Source organism: Glycine max, chromosome 11 (genome assembly GCF_000004515.6).
Source record: "Glycine max cultivar Williams 82 chromosome 11, Glycine_max_v4.0, whole genome shotgun sequence".
In the NCBI taxonomy this organism is placed as follows: domain Eukaryota; kingdom Viridiplantae; phylum Streptophyta; class Magnoliopsida; order Fabales; family Fabaceae; genus Glycine; species Glycine max.
This window is the reverse complement of record NC_038247.2, coordinates 17,596,251-17,615,813: the sequence shown is the minus strand read 5'-3', so window position 1 is coordinate 17,615,813 and position 19,563 is coordinate 17,596,251. Positions and strand designations below refer to the sequence as shown.

The 19,563-nt window shown below is 34.9% G+C and overlaps 3 protein-coding genes across 5 annotated transcripts; 2 read left to right on the top strand and 1 right to left on the bottom strand.

The window, feature by feature from the left end:
* Positions 1-1,798: 1,798 nt before the first annotated feature.
* On the top strand, positions 1,799-9,178 carry LOC100793198 (beta-galactosidase 8). 3 transcript variants are annotated; one of them, XM_026124418.2, is made up of 19 exons: positions 1,799-2,037; positions 2,492-2,587; positions 2,951-3,063; positions 3,142-3,208; positions 3,289-3,381; positions 3,893-4,036; positions 4,201-4,289; positions 4,430-4,535; positions 4,632-4,719; positions 4,930-5,048; positions 5,530-5,688; positions 5,836-6,038; positions 6,126-6,220; positions 7,248-7,357; positions 7,476-7,589; positions 7,751-7,852; positions 8,117-8,328; positions 8,438-8,768; positions 8,882-9,176. In XM_026124418.2, exons 2-19 carry the CDS (start codon positions 2,492-2,494, stop codon positions 8,987-8,989), a joined length of 2,349 nt encoding a protein of 782 aa, XP_025980203.1. In that variant the 5' UTR covers positions 1,799-2,037; the 3' UTR covers positions 8,990-9,176. The 3 variants fall into 3 exon arrangements, with proteins under 3 accessions (XP_025980203.1, NP_001357951.1, XP_014619539.1); NM_001371022.1 differs by having other exon boundaries at positions 1,800-2,383; positions 8,882-9,178; XM_014764053.2 differs by lacking the exon at positions 1,799-2,037 and adding an exon at positions 2,280-2,414.
* Positions 9,179-10,137: 959 nt separating this feature from the next.
* Positions 10,138-11,400, top strand: LOC100792674 (fasciclin-like arabinogalactan protein 12). Its single transcript, XM_003538164.5, has one exon. The coding sequence runs from the start codon at positions 10,236-10,238 to the stop codon at positions 11,109-11,111; it is 876 nt and encodes a 291-aa protein (XP_003538212.1). The 5' UTR covers positions 10,138-10,235; the 3' UTR covers positions 11,112-11,400.
* A 1,506-nt stretch (positions 11,401-12,906) lies between these two features.
* On the bottom strand, positions 12,907-14,926 carry LOC100817693 (uncharacterized). Its single transcript, XM_003539162.5, has 2 exons — positions 14,323-14,926; positions 12,907-13,825 (listed from the first exon to the last, which is right to left on the bottom strand). Exons 1-2 carry the CDS (start codon positions 14,792-14,794, stop codon positions 13,086-13,088), a joined length of 1,212 nt encoding a protein of 403 aa, XP_003539210.2. The 5' UTR covers positions 14,795-14,926; the 3' UTR covers positions 12,907-13,085.
* Positions 14,927-19,563: the final 4,637 nt, after the last annotated feature.

Genomic DNA, 19,563 nt, shown 5'->3' with positions numbered 1-19,563 from the left:
TAAAGGATTCGATTATCACATTAAATAAACTCACGAGTCACGAGTTTTTTAAATTTGTTATTTTTTTTTATAGATTTTTAATTTATATGGCAGTAAAAGTTAAAACAATTCAATTGTATAATCGTATGTTGCAGTAAAAAAAAATTGTAGTAGTATAATCGTATGTTTGAATTATTTTACTTTGTTTGATGCAGACAAACTGTTACTTCGACAGACTAAGTAATTAATGCCAATGCCAATTGACTCAATCGAAAAATATTTTTATTTTTATTTTTACAGTGTAATATTTCCTAAATATTTAATTACTTTTTTTTAAAAAAAAACAGTAATAATTTATTCGAAATTTAGTTGCATTTAAGGTTTTTTTTATCTCTCTTTAAAAGTACATTTTGTTTTGTTGGGAGAATTCAGATCTTTCTCCCACAAATTCAACATGTGTTAATCAAATTACATCCATTAAATTAATTAGAGACTCGTCATTTTTAAAGACTTCTTCCTTTTAAATCATTTTTATTTATTGGAGATCATATTTAAAAAACCCAAGCTTAATAAATAATTTCACTCGGATCAATCATGAATGTAATGTTAATTAGTTCGAACATTACATGTAAAATACAAAAATATATTGTAATTAATAGACGTTGATTTTAAAAATTAAAGGTAAAAGCTCACGTTCATTTCATTTTTAGTAAAGAAAAAGAAAATAAATAAATAATGTCAAATAATAATAAAAATAATGAGACAAAATAAAATAAATAAAAAATTTAGTTGAAATATATTAATAATATTAATTTTTATAGTATTATTTAATTATGAATTGATATATAAGTTTACATTATAAACTTGCGAAATAATTATTTAAGAACTTACTATACGATAATTGTTAATCAATTAATACTAATGTATACGTTTTTTAATTGCTATTGTATCGAAATTAGTTTTTTTTGAAAAATATACTATTTTCTTTTGTGAATGCAATTTTTTGAAAATATACTATTATCTGAATACTAATAAATATATTATTGCTATCTGGATAATTATGGTCGTGTGCCACGTACCTATCAGGCGATCACTTGCGACAATCACTTCCAACTTTTAGATGACGTCATCATTTCAATGGTTGACGTAAGATAAAAACACCCCTATATGCCCAACTCTTCTCTTGTTTCATCTGTGTGGGAGAAATTTTTACATATCTTAATTACTATTTACGTCTCAAATTAATCATCATCTTAAATAATATTTTATAATGAAGAAAAAATTATAAGTAAATTAAAAATAATAATTTTATAAAAATATTGATAATTTTTTCTATTGGATCATTGGTTTATCACCTTATAAACAATTAGTTTTTTTGCTAGAGTTAACCCCATTGTTACACCAAAAATTTTAAATTTTGTAGTTCATCATTAATATATAAAAAATAATAATTAATGTGAAATTAAAAAAGTAAAATAATAATTATTTTAAGATAATTTTTTTCTTAATGATAATTATAATAGAATGAATGAAGTAATAATTTAAAATTAATTCTATTAAAATTAGTTCTAGTGAAAATAACGTGCCTTAAGCCTCATTATTAACTTCATTTAATCCAAAGTCCAAACAGAAGTTTACATGCTAAAACCAAAAGCAGCGGCTGAGTGAGTTAGGAAATATAACACCATGACCTGAGGAAGATGACCACGACATTGACACGTTTTAAATAATATAGTACACTATTTGCATGCGTGTCGTGCCCTTCGTTTCAATATGTAGAATAAATAGCGCCTCATTAGCACCTTAACTCTTCACTTCACTTGTCTCATAATAATTTGATTCTCTTCCCACTCTTCAAGTTTAACACAACTTCTTTTATTTCCACTCTATGGTTTTCACATAGCGGCCAAGCAACAACGTCTCACACTTACACGCATGTGCAAGTGGAAATTACACACACACACACACGAAGAAGCTTACTAGCCAAACATTCTGGTGCAACCGTGCAAGCTTGTTTTGCTTGTCTTGAAAAAAGCAACTTAGCAAACCCCATTTCAGGTTCTTTTTTCCTTTTTAACTCTATCCTAAAGCCTGGTTTAGCATTTGCTTCAAGATAAGTAGTAGTGGTGGCTTAAGAAAACTTTTTGCCTTTAAATATAACAAGAAAAAAAACAACAAAGAGGGAATCATTTCCTTGTTGGTCGTGTTCGTTCTTTAGTCTTTACCCAAAAAGGCAATGCGAGGGACACAGATACTGTTCGTTGGTTTGCTTTGGTTCTTCTGCGTTTATGCTCCTTCTTCGTTTTGCGCAAATGTCACGTATGACCACAGAGCATTGGTCATCGATGGCAAGCGCCGTGTCTTGGTCTCTGGTTCTATTCATTACCCTCGTAGCACTCCAGAGGTGTTGTTCATCACCCTCTCTCTGTGTCTGTGTAATGCACACTCCCTTTTCTCTTTAACCTTTGTCTTTGGAGTTTGGACTTAAAAGGGATAGCTTTTGTTGTTGCAGATGTGGCCAGACCTCATTCAGAAATCCAAAGATGGAGGACTTGATGTGATTGAGACTTATGTTTTCTGGAACTTACATGAACCAGTTCAAGGCCAGGTTCTGTTCTGTTCTGTTTTGTTTTGTTAATGTTACTATTAGTATTACCACTTTTGTATTGTTTCTGTCCTTCACTGTCTCTTCATTGTATTGTTTGTGTGTGTGTGTGTTCATTTTTCAAACAAGTAAAAAATATATCATCAATACCAAAAAATTAAAGAATGCAAGCTTAGGAAAATAAATTACCATTGTCTCACATCTTTGTCAGAGTTAATATGAACAGTGTAGTTAAATCTTAAAAAAGCAAGAATTTTTTAGAGGAGTATTTCTCAATGTATATCAGAAGGTATAAAATGGAAACAGCTTATAAAGATGGGGTCTTGTTATCAAATCAATGATGGATTATATAATTTGGTTTGGCAGTATAATTTTGAAGGAAGGGCAGATTTGGTTAAATTTGTGAAGGCAGTAGCAGCAGCAGGTCTATATGTGCATCTCCGGATTGGTCCATACGCATGTGCTGAATGGAACTACGGGTAAAATTTGATCCCTTTTTATGTATCTTTACACAAAAACGTTCATATCTGATCATGGCCTTTAACTTTTCTAAACAGTGGTTTCCCTCTTTGGCTACATTTTATTCCGGGTATTCAGTTCCGAACTGACAACAAACCATTCGAGGTAGTTATTCCTTTCCTTTCTCCATGTCTCATCTTGCTCCATCTGCTTCCTTCTATCATGTGAAATTGAATTGTCTTCAGGCAGAAATGAAGCGGTTCACTGTTAAGATTGTGGATATGATGAAGCAAGAGAGCCTCTATGCCTCACAAGGAGGACCCATTATTTTGTCTCAGGTTTTTCTTCATTTTTATTCAATACATGTCAATTTTATTTTTATGAGAATTTATGGTATCTAGATGTGGAAGCATAGTATAGACTGACAGTCTTGATTTCTTAATGGCCTACTCTGCCTACTTTTTAAATATTAAAATATTACTCCCTCCATTCCAAAACAAAACAATGATTTTTTAAGGTTGTGGCACACTAATTAAAAAGTATACCATTGATTCCAATTTAGACTAAAATACCCTCTATTTTTCAAACACTTTTGTCATAATTATCCCACTAACCACCACTAACAATACATTCTATTATCCATCAACTTATTTTTATGACAAATGTCTCTTTTCAATGCAAGTATTAATTGATCTTTTTAATTATGTCTAAGGATATTGTTGGAATAAATAATTTTAAAAAGCTAAAGGGCCTATTGTTTTGGAACAAAAACAAAAAGCTAAAAAGACCATTGTTTTGGAACAGGGAGTATGTAAACATGTAATACTAATATGTACTTTCCATTGCAAGGTTGAAAATGAGTATGGGAACATTGATGCGGCCTATGGTCCTGCTGCTAAATCCTACATCAAATGGGCAGCATCAATGGCAACATCTCTTGACACAGGGGTTCCTTGGGTAATGTGCCAACAGGCAGATGCTCCTGATCCAATTGTAAGTTTTCTCCTTTTAGATGTATTTATCGTGTGTTATGTATTTTATGTTTTGCTATATTGTCCATCTTCTTGATTCCTGAATAAAGAAAACTTACGATGCTGCTGTCTATTCTTATCCTACTTGATTGTCAATTTCATAATTTGTTATGTAACTACTCTCAGATTAACACGTGCAATGGATTTTACTGCGATCAATTCACACCAAATTCTAATGCAAAACCAAAAATGTGGACTGAGAATTGGAGTGGATGGTTAGTGTCCTTTTCTATATAAACCATTTAGTTATTTAAAGGTCACACTCAAAATATGATCTGATTGATTGTGTATCTATTTTCTCATTCAACTCTATTTCTATTTTTGCTGTAACATATTGAATTATATGAAACCGTAGGTTTCTTTCATTTGGTGGTGCTGTGCCTTACAGACCAGTAGAAGATCTTGCTTTTGCTGTGGCACGCTTTTACCAGCGAGGTGGAACTTTTCAAAATTACTATATGGTAACGTAAGCTTACATGTTGTTTAAGGCTTTAAGATATTCAAGATAGGAAACGAGCTGATGCCACAGCATATTTTGGTTTCTTGCTCGGAAACAGTACCACGGAGGCACTAATTTTGGCCGAACTACTGGTGGACCTTTCATTTCTACTAGTTATGATTATGATGCACCAATTGATCAGTATGGTATGCACTCTTTCAACCTTTATATCTCACATTAATTGTCGACTCTGTAGAATTATATAAACTGGTGAAGCTTGATTCCGAATGCGGTCAAGAAGATGAATAAACAGTATTGCAACTCGACATCATATGCTCATTTTATATTCAGAGGAGAAAAATTTCAGTGAAAATATTGTGTTTTTTTTTAATAAATATCTGAACTGCATGATGCAGGAATTATTAGACAGCCTAAATGGGGCCACCTTAAAGATGTGCATAAGGCCATAAAGCTTTGTGAAGAAGCCTTGATAGCAACTGATCCAACAATTACATCTCCTGGACCAAATATAGAGGTATGGATTTTCTTTCAGGGCCTAAATGTCTAATATTTTATCAAATTTTAAGTTTCTCTCTCAATAAATGCATTGAAAAGGGTGGAGATCCACGGGATCATTGTCAATCGGTCATAGGTTTCTCTGGTTATTGCCTCTTCCCAATTTCGTGAGTTAATACTTGTTTTATATGCTACTGTCTGATGGTGCTAGTCTTTTTATTGATTGCAGAAAAGTACCACTGTCTGGGGGTGCTAGTCTTTTCTTTTCTGGGTTAATACTTGTTTTATATGCGTTATAAAGTTTTAGTCTCTTCTCCGTATAAAATGTACACCATTTAGTGAACCATCCCATAAGCTCAATTGTTCGGGAAAGGAACAGGAACGGTTGGCGGCAAGGGTCAAACTCCTTAACACTTAGAGCGAATTATCTCAAAGGCTTAAGCTGTTGAGTGAGATGGATGGTTTAGTTACCTCTTTTAACATTTACTATTCAAATTCAGGCTGCAGTTTACAAGACAGGATCTATATGTGCTGCCTTCCTTGCCAACATTGCCACATCTGATGCAACAGTGACCTTTAATGGAAATTCATATCACTTGCCTGCATGGTCTGTGAGCATCTTACCAGACTGCAAGAATGTAGTGCTAAATACTGCAAAGGTTTGCCTCATCAACTTCCCAATCAAAACAGATAGTTCAATTGAATGAAGTTACTTTCAAAATCCATGTGATTAATCTACCTACAGTTTAGAACATTTCTTTCATTTGAAGAAGTAGCCTAACCTATAGTTCTTTGTGGTATGACAGATTAATTCTGCATCTATGATTTCAAGCTTCACAACTGAATCTTTCAAAGAAGAGGTTGGATCTTTGGATGATTCTGGCTCGGGATGGAGTTGGATTAGTGAGCCTATTGGTATTTCAAAGTCTGATTCATTTTCAAAATTTGGATTACTGGAGCAAATAAATACAACTGCTGATAAAAGTGATTACTTATGGTACTCGATAAGGTATACAGCCTACCTTCAAGGTTGAGAAAGCTTTTTTCTGACTTGCAATTTGCTTCTCCATGTTAATACTTCATTTTTTATCTGCAGCATTGATGTTGAAGGTGATTCTGGTTCTCAAACTGTCCTTCACATTGAATCCCTTGGTCATGCCCTTCATGCTTTCATAAATGGGAAGATTGCAGGTAAATAAATTTAAATCATTGACATATGATGATATGTCTGTTTATAATTTACATATTTTGGATGCCCCTATATGTTCTTGCTTTAATTCCTTGGCATTATTTTAAGGCCAAACAACCAAGGGGTCTAGCTCAGTTGGTTGAACAAGGTGCGTGAGTTGTTACAAACCCGTTGGTACCTCTACCAATAATAAAAAAGGTCTGACAAATAAGAAGTCATATATGCGTTATTAGAAAATGCTGCAAAATGAGGTCAGACTATGTTTGGGTTGGCATTATGCATGGTGGGTCTCCAAGTAGGATTTGCACTGTAAGAAACTTTGAAGGGAAAACACTATGCAGTCATGACAACAGAAAATAACAAAGGTGTTTGGTATATCTGTCTTCATGCTATGTGTAGTCACTGGCCAGTGGTCAGAGATGATGGATCAGTAACCTATGTAATGAACATAGTATTCTTGGCTGCTGATCCAAAAACTTTCATGCAAGTTTGCAGTCTTAAACATCTAAATGTATCTAGATCAAATCACTCAAATTAACCATAAAAGTTGGTATTCACCAGTTTTATCTGGAGCAGTTTAAAATATGTTACCAAATCCTGTGTTCATTAAATGTATAAAAGAGAAATTATTAAAATAATGTTTATTTTGTCCATTCCTTGGCAAGAAAAAATTTAGAGTAATAAAACATATACATCCAATTTCTACAACACTTTTTACAATTTATTTTTTCTTTCTATCTCTCTTCATCACATAACCCATTTTATCCAATACCTCTCTCTCTTCTCTTCCTATCTCTCTCTCTCTTAAGTTGTAAATTTTTTTGTATAAAATTGATGTATGAGTATCATTATCCCCAAAATTAATCCCTTTAAGGATATAGTAAATTAAAATCAAGGTTTATTAGAAATAGAGTAAGATCAACTAATCATGATTTTTCCTTCTTAAAATGTTCAATTGTTTCTTTATTTCAACGGAATATTTTGTGATTTACTAATAGTAATACTTATCATTATGGAGAACTTTTTCAGGGAGTGGAACTGGCAACAGTGGCAAAGCTAAAGTCAATGTGGACATCCCCGTCACACTAGTGGCTGGGAAGAATTCAATTGATCTCCTGAGTTTAACTGTGGGACTTCAGGTTTGTCTTTACATCTTATAAATGCATTGTCTTGTTAATCCCTCTTCATATAATTTCACTTTATCATCAATCATATTCTCATTACTACATCAACTAATGCAAAACTTATGTGCATCAGAACTATGGAGCTTTTTTTGACACATGGGGTGCAGGGATCACTGGTCCAGTGATACTGAAAGGTTTGAAGAATGGAAGCACTGTTGATCTCTCCTCCCAGCAGTGGACATATCAGGTTAGTCTCAGCTTAACTAAAGCCAGATATTTTCTTTCTCGTTTTGAGTTTTATTGATTCCATTAACTGAAGAGATACAACTGAAATATTGTAAAGTGGATTTCATTTTTCCTTTTTGATTGAAGTCATAGATATAATACACTGTATTTTTGTAAATTCAGGTTGGCCTTAAATATGAAGATTTAGGTCCATCTAATGGCAGTTCTGGACAGTGGAATTCACAATCTACCTTACCTACAAATCAATCCTTGATTTGGTACAAGGTAATCTTTAGTAAAATATTGCATCTATAGAAATTCTTGAGTTCTTAATTATATTCTCATTATTATAACTGCATAAGTGGACAATGTCTCTTTGCACTTATTTGGTTCCCTTTGTTGGTTTATGGAGTGTCCAATTTCGTGTTTACTCAACTGTGTATGCATCTGATATACTCACAATCACATACTACAAAGAAAATTAAGGGAATGCTATTATAGGAAAAAATGATTTTGCTGAAAACTAATGGTAAAAACATGTTGTATTAGACAAACTTTGTTGCTCCCTCTGGAAGTAATCCAGTTGCAATTGACTTCACGGGGATGGGAAAAGGTGAGGCTTGGGTGAATGGACAGAGCATTGGAAGGTACTGGCCTACATATGTTTCTCCGAATGGTGGTTGTACCGACTCATGCAATTATAGAGGGGCCTATAGTTCATCCAAATGTCTCAAGAACTGCGGAAAACCATCACAGACATTGTAAGTGTTAGATATTCTGCATGAGAAGTTGAAACTAGAAAGAAAACAATCCTGAATTGTTTGAAGGAAGTGAAGGCAATCTTGTTAGATACTAATTGAAATCCTGCAGATACCACATACCACGATCATGGTTACAACCAGATAGCAACACACTTGTATTGTTTGAGGAGAGTGGAGGCGACCCTACACAAATATCTTTCGCTACAAAACAGATAGGAAGCATGTGTTCACATGTATCTGAATCTCACCCTCCACCTGTTGACTTGTGGAATTCAGATAAAGGAAGAAAAGTAGGGCCTGTATTGTCACTGGAGTGCCCTTATCCTAATCAGTTGATCTCTTCCATTAAATTTGCAAGTTTTGGAACGCCTTATGGGACTTGTGGGAACTTCAAACATGGGCGGTGCAGAAGTAATAAGGCTCTATCCATTGTGCAGAAGGTGTTATCCTGATTCCTCTTAAATAAGAAGTTCATATATATGCCTTTTGTGTAGTTAATTTGACTTTTTTTTTCTTTCGGATTATACTGACTCTTATGAATATTAATTAACAGGCCTGCATTGGATCAAGTAGTTGTAGAATTGGAATATCAATTAATACATTCGGAGATCCATGTAAAGGAGTAACAAAAAGTTTAGCTGTTGAAGCTTCTTGTGCATAGACATGTTGCTTCAAGCCTTCCCACTTCCTAGCTGAAGAGCACTCTGCACTCCAAGTGTCTTAGACTCATTATTGAAGATGATCCCTGGTTAGTAGCCAATGTAAAATTCTATTCTGGTAGTAAACCAGGAAAAAATGTCAAACAAAACAGTGTATATTTAGTTAATAAAAAAGGAAGGTCTCACTAATACATGATGTGTGATAGTAGTTTGTTAAAGTAAGGTTTCTAACTCACTATACAAAAAATTGTTCTCCTACATGGCTACATCAAGTGAGTAAGAGGAGCAATGAACAATAGGGAAATTTCTGATAAGTGAAATTGGATTAATAAATTAATTTGTAACGGAAAGTTTTCCCAAAATAAAATTCATCATGTCGGTATTCCATGTAATCACCATTCATATTTACGAAATCGTGGGGCAACATGTTAGGCCTTTATTTGTCTGGATATATCACTAAGCTAGAATCCAAAATACAGGCATTTCAATAATTCGTTCAGGAAACTTTTATCATGAACTTCGATGATATCAGTAATCACCAAGTTCCTCGTTGGTAGCAAACCACTGTTACCAGAATGAAACCATTATGAGATTCCCTGCTCAAATCCCTTCCAATACATACAGTGATTCCATGCTCAAAATCTGGATGATAAATTCATAATTTTGTGTGAAATATATGCATGTCTTTGATATCAATAAACCTTCCATCTTCATCATCCTTGCCCACTAAGTATTACATCATTATGTATAAATATGTTTGGTTTTAGGAGTGTAGTTTCCATTTGACAAAAAAAAAAAAGTGGAATTTCCATAACCTATCAACAACTCTTTCCTTCACCTATCTTCACGGCAATAAAAGAAAAATAGAATAAAAAATTGTACTGCTTGATTACAAAGCTCTCAGCAAAAACACTACAATTCACAAAATCAATTGATTGCGATTGGACAATGGTGTGGCCTTCAATCATAAAAACACATTGCTCCCTGATTTCATCCGTTTATCATCATTGATGCAACATCTGAATATCCTTACCAGCTAGCAACTGTGTGTATGCTCACAAATCACAATTTAAGGTTTTAAAACAAAGCGTCTCACCTACCTATCATTGTCTCCCACACCCAGATTTTCTCTATAAAAGCCATCTCCACCATATCATCAATGCATCAAGTGCCCATTGCCAATACAAATCCTACCATTTCTACTCCTTTCCAAAAGAACCAGAGCCTTCATTTACCAAAACTAAAATCATGATGAAAAAGCAATGTCTCTTGTCCTTCTCACTAGCACTGCTAGTTTCATTTTTGTATTTCACCACCACTTTAGCCCAATTATCACCAGCTTCTGCCCCTCAAAAACCAGCCCAACCTACCCCTACAGCACCAGCTGCAGCTCCTAAACCATTGGTTCCCTCATTGCCACAGTCACCAAGTGATTCAACCCCTGACAGTACTCCAGCTGTTGACATTGTTGGAATCCTGAGGCAGGCAAAGTCATTCAACATCCTAATCCGCCTCATGAAAACCACCCAATTGATCAACCAACTCAATGCACAGCTCCTCACTACTAAATCAGGCGGCATTACCATTCTTGCACCCGATGACAGTTCCTTCTCAGAACTCAAAGCAGGCTTCCTCAACTCTCTTTCTGATGGACAGAAGCTCGAGCTCTTACAGTTCCATGTTCTTTCAGACTACGTGTCTAGCTCCAATTTTGATACTCTGACGAATCCAGTGAGAACACTTGCAGGGGCTAAGCCAGGAAAGGTGGAACTGAATGTGATAAGTTATGGTGGGAGTGTGAACATCTCAACAGGTGAGGTTAACACCACCATCACTGGCATTGTATATACTGATAAGCATCTTGCTATATATAAGGTGGGGAAGGTGCTTCTTCCTATGGATTTCTTTGCTGTGGCCAAGGCACCAGCAAAGGCACCTTCTCTGGCACCAGAACCTTCAGCAAAGGCTCCTAAAGCTGATAAGGATCCATTATCCCCAGATACCTCAGAATCTTCTCAAACTAATCCCACAACCGAGAACTCTGGCACAGTGAAAATCAATGTGCATGGAAAGTGGGTATCCCTTGTTTTTGGAATCATTCTCATGACTGTATTCTCATCATAAACCATTGCATACCATGTAGTTAATATTCAAGAGTGTTATGATTGTGAGAAAGGAGTGAGTACTGAGTGCTTTAGTGGTGAGTTTATCAGAGTGGATTAGGGATATGAGATTGTTGTATCCCTCTATGAATTTATTCTGAGGTATGCTATATATGATTGCTTCATATATTTTTTATGCACACTTCCACGGTGGTTGGTTCAATATTTTGCAATTTTATGATGTAATCTGAAGAAAAAAATCATCAAAACTCTGTCCCAAATTTAATAATAAAAATCAATAGTTTGTTAGCGTATTGCGGGTCATACTTCAATATTTATTTGCAAGTTTAGGCACTCGCTAGTTATAAAATGTTTTGGGTAATTAAAGGAGGTGGGAAAAAAGTATTCGGCCTATTTAAGCAAATAGTAGGTTGCATTTGTTTGAAATAGCTTAATAATTAAAGACATGTTTTTAGCGAGCTAATTACAGCAAGTTACGAGTTGACATCAATAAAGTTTGAAGGGAGTTTTTGGTTCCTAAAGTATAGTAATGCAAACATTAACGGATGCATAATTTGTTAGTGAACTCTAAGATATCTCCTCTAAATGGTTCAATTAAAATAACACATTAAAGCAAAACAAAATAACTTTTTTTTTAACCCAAAGGGTTGGTGCAATAATATCTGACCCAGGACAAAATAAAACTTTTTTCATACATTTCTCCAAATGCTTCTTTTTTATTTGATGTGAATACTCGACCCGTATACAGTGTCACCGCGCACCTCTCAAGTAACATTTGCATAAATACATGCATCCAGTTGTTGTATGATAAAACCTACGAATTACGATTAGAAAGAAAAATAGTTCCACACTTTCACATCTAGAACAACCTTAAAGATTTAAGAAAAAAAAATTAACAGATAGGCTGTGTCTTAATCTAGAACAACCTTATCGCTGAAGACCTAAGGCTGTCTAGGACCATGGAAGCATTCTACCTTACCTAAGAATCAACCCTTGTCTTGGTACAAGGTAGTCTTAATTGTTAAATTCTTAGTAATATATTGAAATTTAAGAAAATGATCTGCATGTCTCTTGTATTATGACTCTAAACTCCTCAAAATAGCCGGGCTAAAAATGCTTGTTTATTGTATTTCTTCCTCTACAAAAGGTATATTAGATAATTATCTCAATTAAAAAATCTCAAGTAATTTCTCAATGATCCTTCTATTGTTATGATCGTGTTAGACAAATCTTCTTGCACCTCTTTGGTTCACTTGGTGTAAGGTTAGAGCACGTATTGTCCAGCAATGTGCAGAATCTAATTTGAACCTAGTAGTATGTGTCTTGTACTATGTTACGTGTTTTTTTTTTTTCTTTGTACTGTACTATTGTACATGTATTTACTTGGTACAGAAACATTTTGGACATGTTGGCACTTAATAACTGCATATGGCTTCAGTTATTATTTATACCATTATCATGGAAAGACGAGGCTTGGATGAATGGAAAGCATTGGGCGATACTAGGCAGTAAGCAACATTTCTCTTCAATTGGTGGTATTTGTACCAACTCGTGCGTTTTAGGAGGGTGTTATATGATTCATCCAAATGTCTCAAGAACTTTCAATCTTTAATACTTTCTTGCTGTTATCAAGAAATTGAGAGCCTATTTGGACAAATTAAAAACCCCACCGAATAGCAGAGCAAGTAAAGTATTATTAGCATAACAAAAATGCATTCCGTCATTAATATGTTTGCTAGTGATAATTGCGGCTACTAGGGAGAATTGATGAATTGATCAAAGATGGATTGGAAGACTTAAAAAAATAATTCTACATATCTTTAATACACACCAATCAGTATAACTTTTTACGAAAAATGAAGATCATGGGCAACATTTTAGGCCCTTATTTCTCTGAATACATTAATAAAAAAACAGAATGCAAGATGTCAAATATTTGATCACTATAAAGTCTTATTTTTCAAGAGGCAGGATATCAGTACTGAGCAACTAGTCCTTCGGTGCTTGCTATTTCGGATGGCCTTTGGAACCTGCATAGGTTGCATGATGTAGAAAAGAGAGAAAGAGTCTGGTACTTGTTCTCCCCACCCATCATTGGCATAGGAACCCCTCTCTTAACAGGGCTAACATACCCTGGCCTATAAGTCTGACCTAAAACTCCTTCAAAGTTATCAGTACTTTTCTTAAACCTGAACTGTGTCTCCAAATGAGCAAAAGCATCATCTGATGGCAACTGGTAATTGTGAATCTTGTTTTCTTGCTCTCCAATTGGCTTCACACTAATATCCAACTCAACCAAGCCTGAAATTGTGACTCTCACGCTGTTGGTATCATCAGTTCTCTCCACAACCACTTCTCTTTCATCACCATTGGCCCTCCATTCAGCCTCTCCATCAGTGGGAATGTTGACTGGTTCATCATCCCATTTCACTATGAGAGAGTCAACCTTGTCATCCCAGTGAGACACTCTATTGGCTGCAATGACAAGAGTGTGTGTGTCAAACATGACAGCAAGTGCTTGCACCCATGTGTAGTCACGAGTCCTTCCTTGTGGTCGAGTACCAATGAAGTGAGCATTGATTTGGAACTCGTTATCAGAAACAATGGCAAAGTTTCCTCCTTTGGCACCGTGGAAGTAGAACATCACACCGTCGCCACCAACAAAGCGAGGATCATAACACAGAGATCCATACCCATCACAATTGGCTTTCCTAACTGCAAAACAAACTAACTAAACATGAGTACCAGTCTCACTTCTCAACCAATCAGAAATCATCTTAAAATGTGTTTTATAAAAGGCAACAAATTTAGAGTGTAAAGACACTTTACACTATCAATACATTTAAATTAAAACTTTACACTCTCATCAGAAATCATGAGGGCGAGCCCTGGTGCAGCGGTAAAGTTGTGCCTTGGTGACTTGTTGGTCATGGATTTGAATCCGGAAACAGCCTCTTTGCAAATGCAAGGGTAAGGCTGTGTACAACATCCATCCCCCATACCTTCGCATAGCGCGAAGTTTTTTTACTCTCATCAGAAATCATAAATTATAGCAGATATGACTTTTAAAATAGCTATTGTAAAAGTTAACAAACTTACCATACATACAATTTGGTTGTGACCAGATTACATTACACTCTCATTGCATAAACTATTTAAGCTTTTATATATTGAAAAATAGTATAGAAAAATTGAGGGTCCTTGGAACTTACCCTTGCAAGTGGCTTCACATGTGCTGCTGCTGCAGTCAATGAAACATGCCTTCTGCTTCTTGTTTTTCTTAGGCTTCCTGAATGCGCACTCGGATGGACACACAATGGTCTTAAACTCACAGGCAGTGTTTTTTCTGCAGAAGCCTCGTTCTTGACCTGTTGGCAGAGGTGACAGCTTGTCATAATTTGTGGCTTCACCTTGCTGCTTTTTTGCCTGTTTCTCTTTTTCCTTCTTCTCCTTTTCCTTTTCCTTTTTCTCCTTCTTCTCCCTCTTCTCCTTCTCCTTCTCCCTCTTCTCCCTCTCCTTTTCTTCCTTATCCTTACCCTTTCCATTACCATTACCATTACCATTGCCATTGCTATTGTTGCCATTACCATTTCCTTGACCTTGAGCAATGACAGCTTCCATAGCAAGAAGTAAGATGAGGATGGCCACCAAGATGCTCCACTTTCTTCCACCCATCTTCGCCATCTACAAATATTGTGCCTTTGTTTTGACTTTTTGTTTCTTTCCTCTGCTTTGATGATTTTCAAGTATTGCTTTAATGATGCAGAGGATAGTTGGAGAGAACATGAAGTGAAAGAGAATATTTATAATGAATCTGGCATGCAAATTGGCCCAAAAGTTCGGCTTAAGCTTTGCTGAAAGTTCGTCGTTGCTTAGTGGTGTGGTACGTGGACTACTCAATGCTGAATTGTTAAAGTACCAAAGAGATTTATTGATCAAGTAAACACAACACTGACTTGCTGTTAAAACATGTTAAATTCCTTCCTTCTATATGAATGTCCTAGCACGTTCTTTATTCCCTAAACATTGAAAGAAAAAAAAATCTCTAGGATCTACTGAAGACCTGGATTGTTCAAAAGGAAGACTTGCAATGGAAGATTATAGGCCTATTATTTTCATAGTGATTAGCTTCAATTCTAAGCTACACGTTATGACGTTAATTAATGTTATTATGGCTACGTTTATGCCATGTAACTGAAGGTAGTTTGTGACTTTTGCGCTTATTCGACGTTGAGAGAGAGAGCATTAGCTAGCAATCAATTTAGCTGTAGCAACGTGGGTGTCGAGTTGAGAAGAAGCATCTTTGATTGATGGCATTGGGGCTGGAACAGCACCACCTCTGACTTCTTTATATGCAAATCAACCCTTGCGTCTTACTCGTTCGTATATACTATATATTAGATGTTGGTCGAGTCGGCAAGGATAAAAGATTTCTTAAGCTTATAAAAAAAAAAATGACCAATTTCGTCCTGATTTTATACTCATGGTCAATTTAGTCTCTATATTATAGAAATGATTAACTTAGTCCACAATTGTGTAAATGAACTAACAATTTAATCCTACCGTCAAGTAATTTTTATTTCTGTTGATGTTTTTGGCAATGTGGTATGTGAAGGACAACATAACAAATCCAAATGGCCAAAGTGATCTCCACTTGTTAGGTCAGGTATCTGTGGACCAAATTATCAGTTTTATTTTAGGCACATAATAGTATCATGTGTCCTCCACACCAAATTCCTTCCTCAATTCCCTCTAGGGTTCTCTTTGTCGACATGTCGCCATATGTTGACGCTAAAGACAATTTTCGACGGTGACAACTCTTTTTCTTTTTTTCTCGTTTCTTCTCTCTCTTCTTTTGAAAGCATTTCATGATCTTTATTATTCATTTTTCACAAATAATGTTGTTGCCTATGCCTACAATTGTGCCATGTATGTGTTTAAATTTTCCCAATCTCAAGGACCCACAGAGATATAGTTTGGGAGCCAAAGGGTGGTGGCTTGCAATGGTAGGAGAACGAGAAGGAAGGGTAAAACAAGAAACATGTTGTTTGTAGGGGTGGCAAACCGGGTTTGCCCACCCCGCTCGGTTTGTCCCGTCTCCAACCCACCAAAAACAAGCCAACCCATCCCGCCCTGCATTTCATATATGGATTCAAAGTGTCAGTCCATCTCATTTTTGTCGGGTTGGCCCATTGATCCGTCAAAACTAAAATATTAAGAAAAGGCAAATTATAAATATATGTTAATTAATTTCTTTTATAAACATTAAATAATAAATACTTACTTAAAAAACTGAAAGTATTACCTTAAATTTGGAATAATAATATATTTAGACAAAAATGAACTAATTAAAAATTAATAAATATATGTATAAATACTAAATTATTTTTTAATGAAAAAGCGGGTTAGTAGGTTGGCTCGCTCTGCTTTTCTCCCAACCCATTTTTTAGTGGGTCAAAATGGGACGGGTTGACAGGTTGAAAACCCCAACCCAGCCTGCCAAAAATATAGGCCAAAATGGGTTGACTCGACGAGTCCAACCCATTTTGTCACCCCTAGTTGTTTGGTTCTGCACGTCAACGTTTATCGTTGAGGTGATGATGACGATGTCAATGGTGGTGATTCACAACAAGATGATCTACCGGAGCGTTGCTTGATGTGACATCCTCTAACCCGACATACATATTTATATAATATCATATATGAAAATGCGGAATTAATTAAAATGATTTTATTCAATAAACATAAAGGAACTCACGTGGATAAAAAATTCACATTCGCATTAATCACCAAATTAAAAACTTATCAAATAGGGGTATGAAAACATCTTTGGCCCAAAACAAGGTCATCCAATTTTTACAAAAGGAAACAAGTTAAGTAGCGAAATAACATAAAGTAACAAGTTCAAAACATTATGCAAATAATACAAAAACTCATGTCTCAATGTCACATTATATTAGAGCATTGTATTCCAGTGTCCTCTAGCATAAGGTTCTCCATAGTCATTCACCTAATCACCTGTTCCCATGAACACAAAGTTTGAAATCATCACATGATCCAAATACAAACAACACACAGAAAGTGAGTTATCACATTCCTAACTAATAGAGAGAAATAAAACAACATAGATATACATATCATATAAATGAAATACAGCTTACTTAAACACAACTCACGTCCTTCCACCACTTATCGTGTGACATCACATCTCAACACTACATGTCTCACACATTTTCACATCATTCACGTACTCAAGGATCAAAACACAATATCACTCGACCAATCAATATCGATCAATACACAAACTTTATGCAATAAATATACTAAGACTCAATCATATATACAATGTGGTACTATGTCAGTGAAAAACCTCGTTGGACGCCCAGGAGTGCATGACAAGACAGACCACACGCTAGTAAGTTGGGTCACCCTCACTAGGTAAAATCATAGGAAGACTAATCAGGGTCACATTGTTTTGCAAGAATGCTCCAACCATGTGGGATTGACACATGCTTAAAGGAGCACTCAAACCGAAGAGTCTGTTAGGGCCTCTCCCTCGTGATTCAAGTTCAACCCAAAAAATATTTTGCCACACAAACTCTATCTATGAACTGTACAAAACAAACGACTCATTAATTGTACTCAAAATAATTTTAACTCATCACGCTTCAAAGTGATTAAACTTGTCGGGTTCCCACAGTGGATCCCATAACAATACTTGACGCACATTAACTCATCACCCTTAAAGTGTCTTACAGTCGTGTAATTGTATGGTTCATAACTCACAACTCAATGCACACAACATCTCAATACACATGTATCTTACAATTCAACACATACTCAATTTATCACTTACACACAATCTCAATCATAATTTCATGATCCCAATATAATAATTTATCATGCTAATCTAGTATATCTTGTCCAAAACATAAATGATTTATACAAAATTGCTTCTCAGAACATCGGGAGTAAAATCCCTCAAACAATTTCACATAATCATATCAAAATCAAAGGAATCAAAATCATAGGTTCAAAAACACAAAAAAACACCAAGAACACTCAATTTTATCAACCAATTCGCATCAGGGCATCAATTGGTCCGTCAAACACATCAATCATGTAATTATAATCGTAAAGGAAGAATTATAATACAATAAACATTCTAAAATAAACTCCAATTTGATTATCTAAGAATCCCTATTTATGTTCATTCTAACCCCAATTGCAATAAACGCATCCTTTACATCTAAGTGGGCTCATATGTGTAGTCCGGAAGTGATAGCGTCATCTCTAGCGGTTCCCTAAGATTCCTCAAATTTTTCCTCTGGTTGTTCTGCTAGGGTTTCCAAGCGTTAAAGAGAATGAGAAGGGATTGGAGCCTCCATCCCACTGTCTGTGTGCAAGGAGTATTTCTCCCTCCAGATACATTCTTTCACATGCAAATTCCAACGGTGGAGATGTGCAAAAATGAGTTACAAACCTGGTGCTCAAATTTCACAATGATCCAACAATTATTGAGTTCGAGATCATAGTATTAGTGGGATAGGTTTGGATGTATGCGGGAAAAATAAAGGATTTTGAGAGAAGAAGAAGGAAAAATGAAGTTGAGAGAAAGAGAGAGCGTAGAGAAACATATCGTAAATGTAAAAATTGACCTAATATGTCTCTATTTATAGTTAGGGTATTCTCAACTTATTATTTACTCTATTTTTATTTATTTTATTATTTTATAAAAAGAAATTATATTTTACTCCCTATCAAGTGAATAAATAAAACATATTTTTTATTTTCTAAGAACATATATTTATTTTATCTACCTTAAAATTATTATTTTAATTAATAAAATGATTTCTCCTCATTTATTTAATTACAAAAATCTCATTATTTCCTAAAACTCTATTTATTTTTAAATAAAATCCTTTTTAATTTATTTTATGAAAAATGGGATATTACACTTGAAGTTTTGCTCATATCCTCCAATGGTGGAGAGAAGAAGGAGAGGGGAAACATTTGGTAAAGAGAAGTTTCACTAACATTTTAGTTCAGAACATTGTGCGCCAACATGGAACATCCCCTACATGCATGGATTTGACATGTCAGTAAAAACGTGCCATGTATGCACTCAATGTTAAAGGAAATGGAGATCACTTAATAGTATGACTAATTTGTCAGTACATTTACATAATCATAGACTAAACTGATCATTTCCATAGTACAAGGACTAAATTGACAACGAGTGTAAAATATAGGGACAAAATTAGTCATTTGTCCAAAAAAAATCTTAACAAACAAACCACATTGAATTACTTTTCTCTTTGGAACAATTTTGAAAACTTTGGCATTTTTTCTTAATATATCCCCCTTTTTATATTTATTGGGTTCAATTATTCCATGAGTCTCTCTATTTTTACTGAATTTTCAATTAAGTCCTTCAATTTTTTTAATTAGAT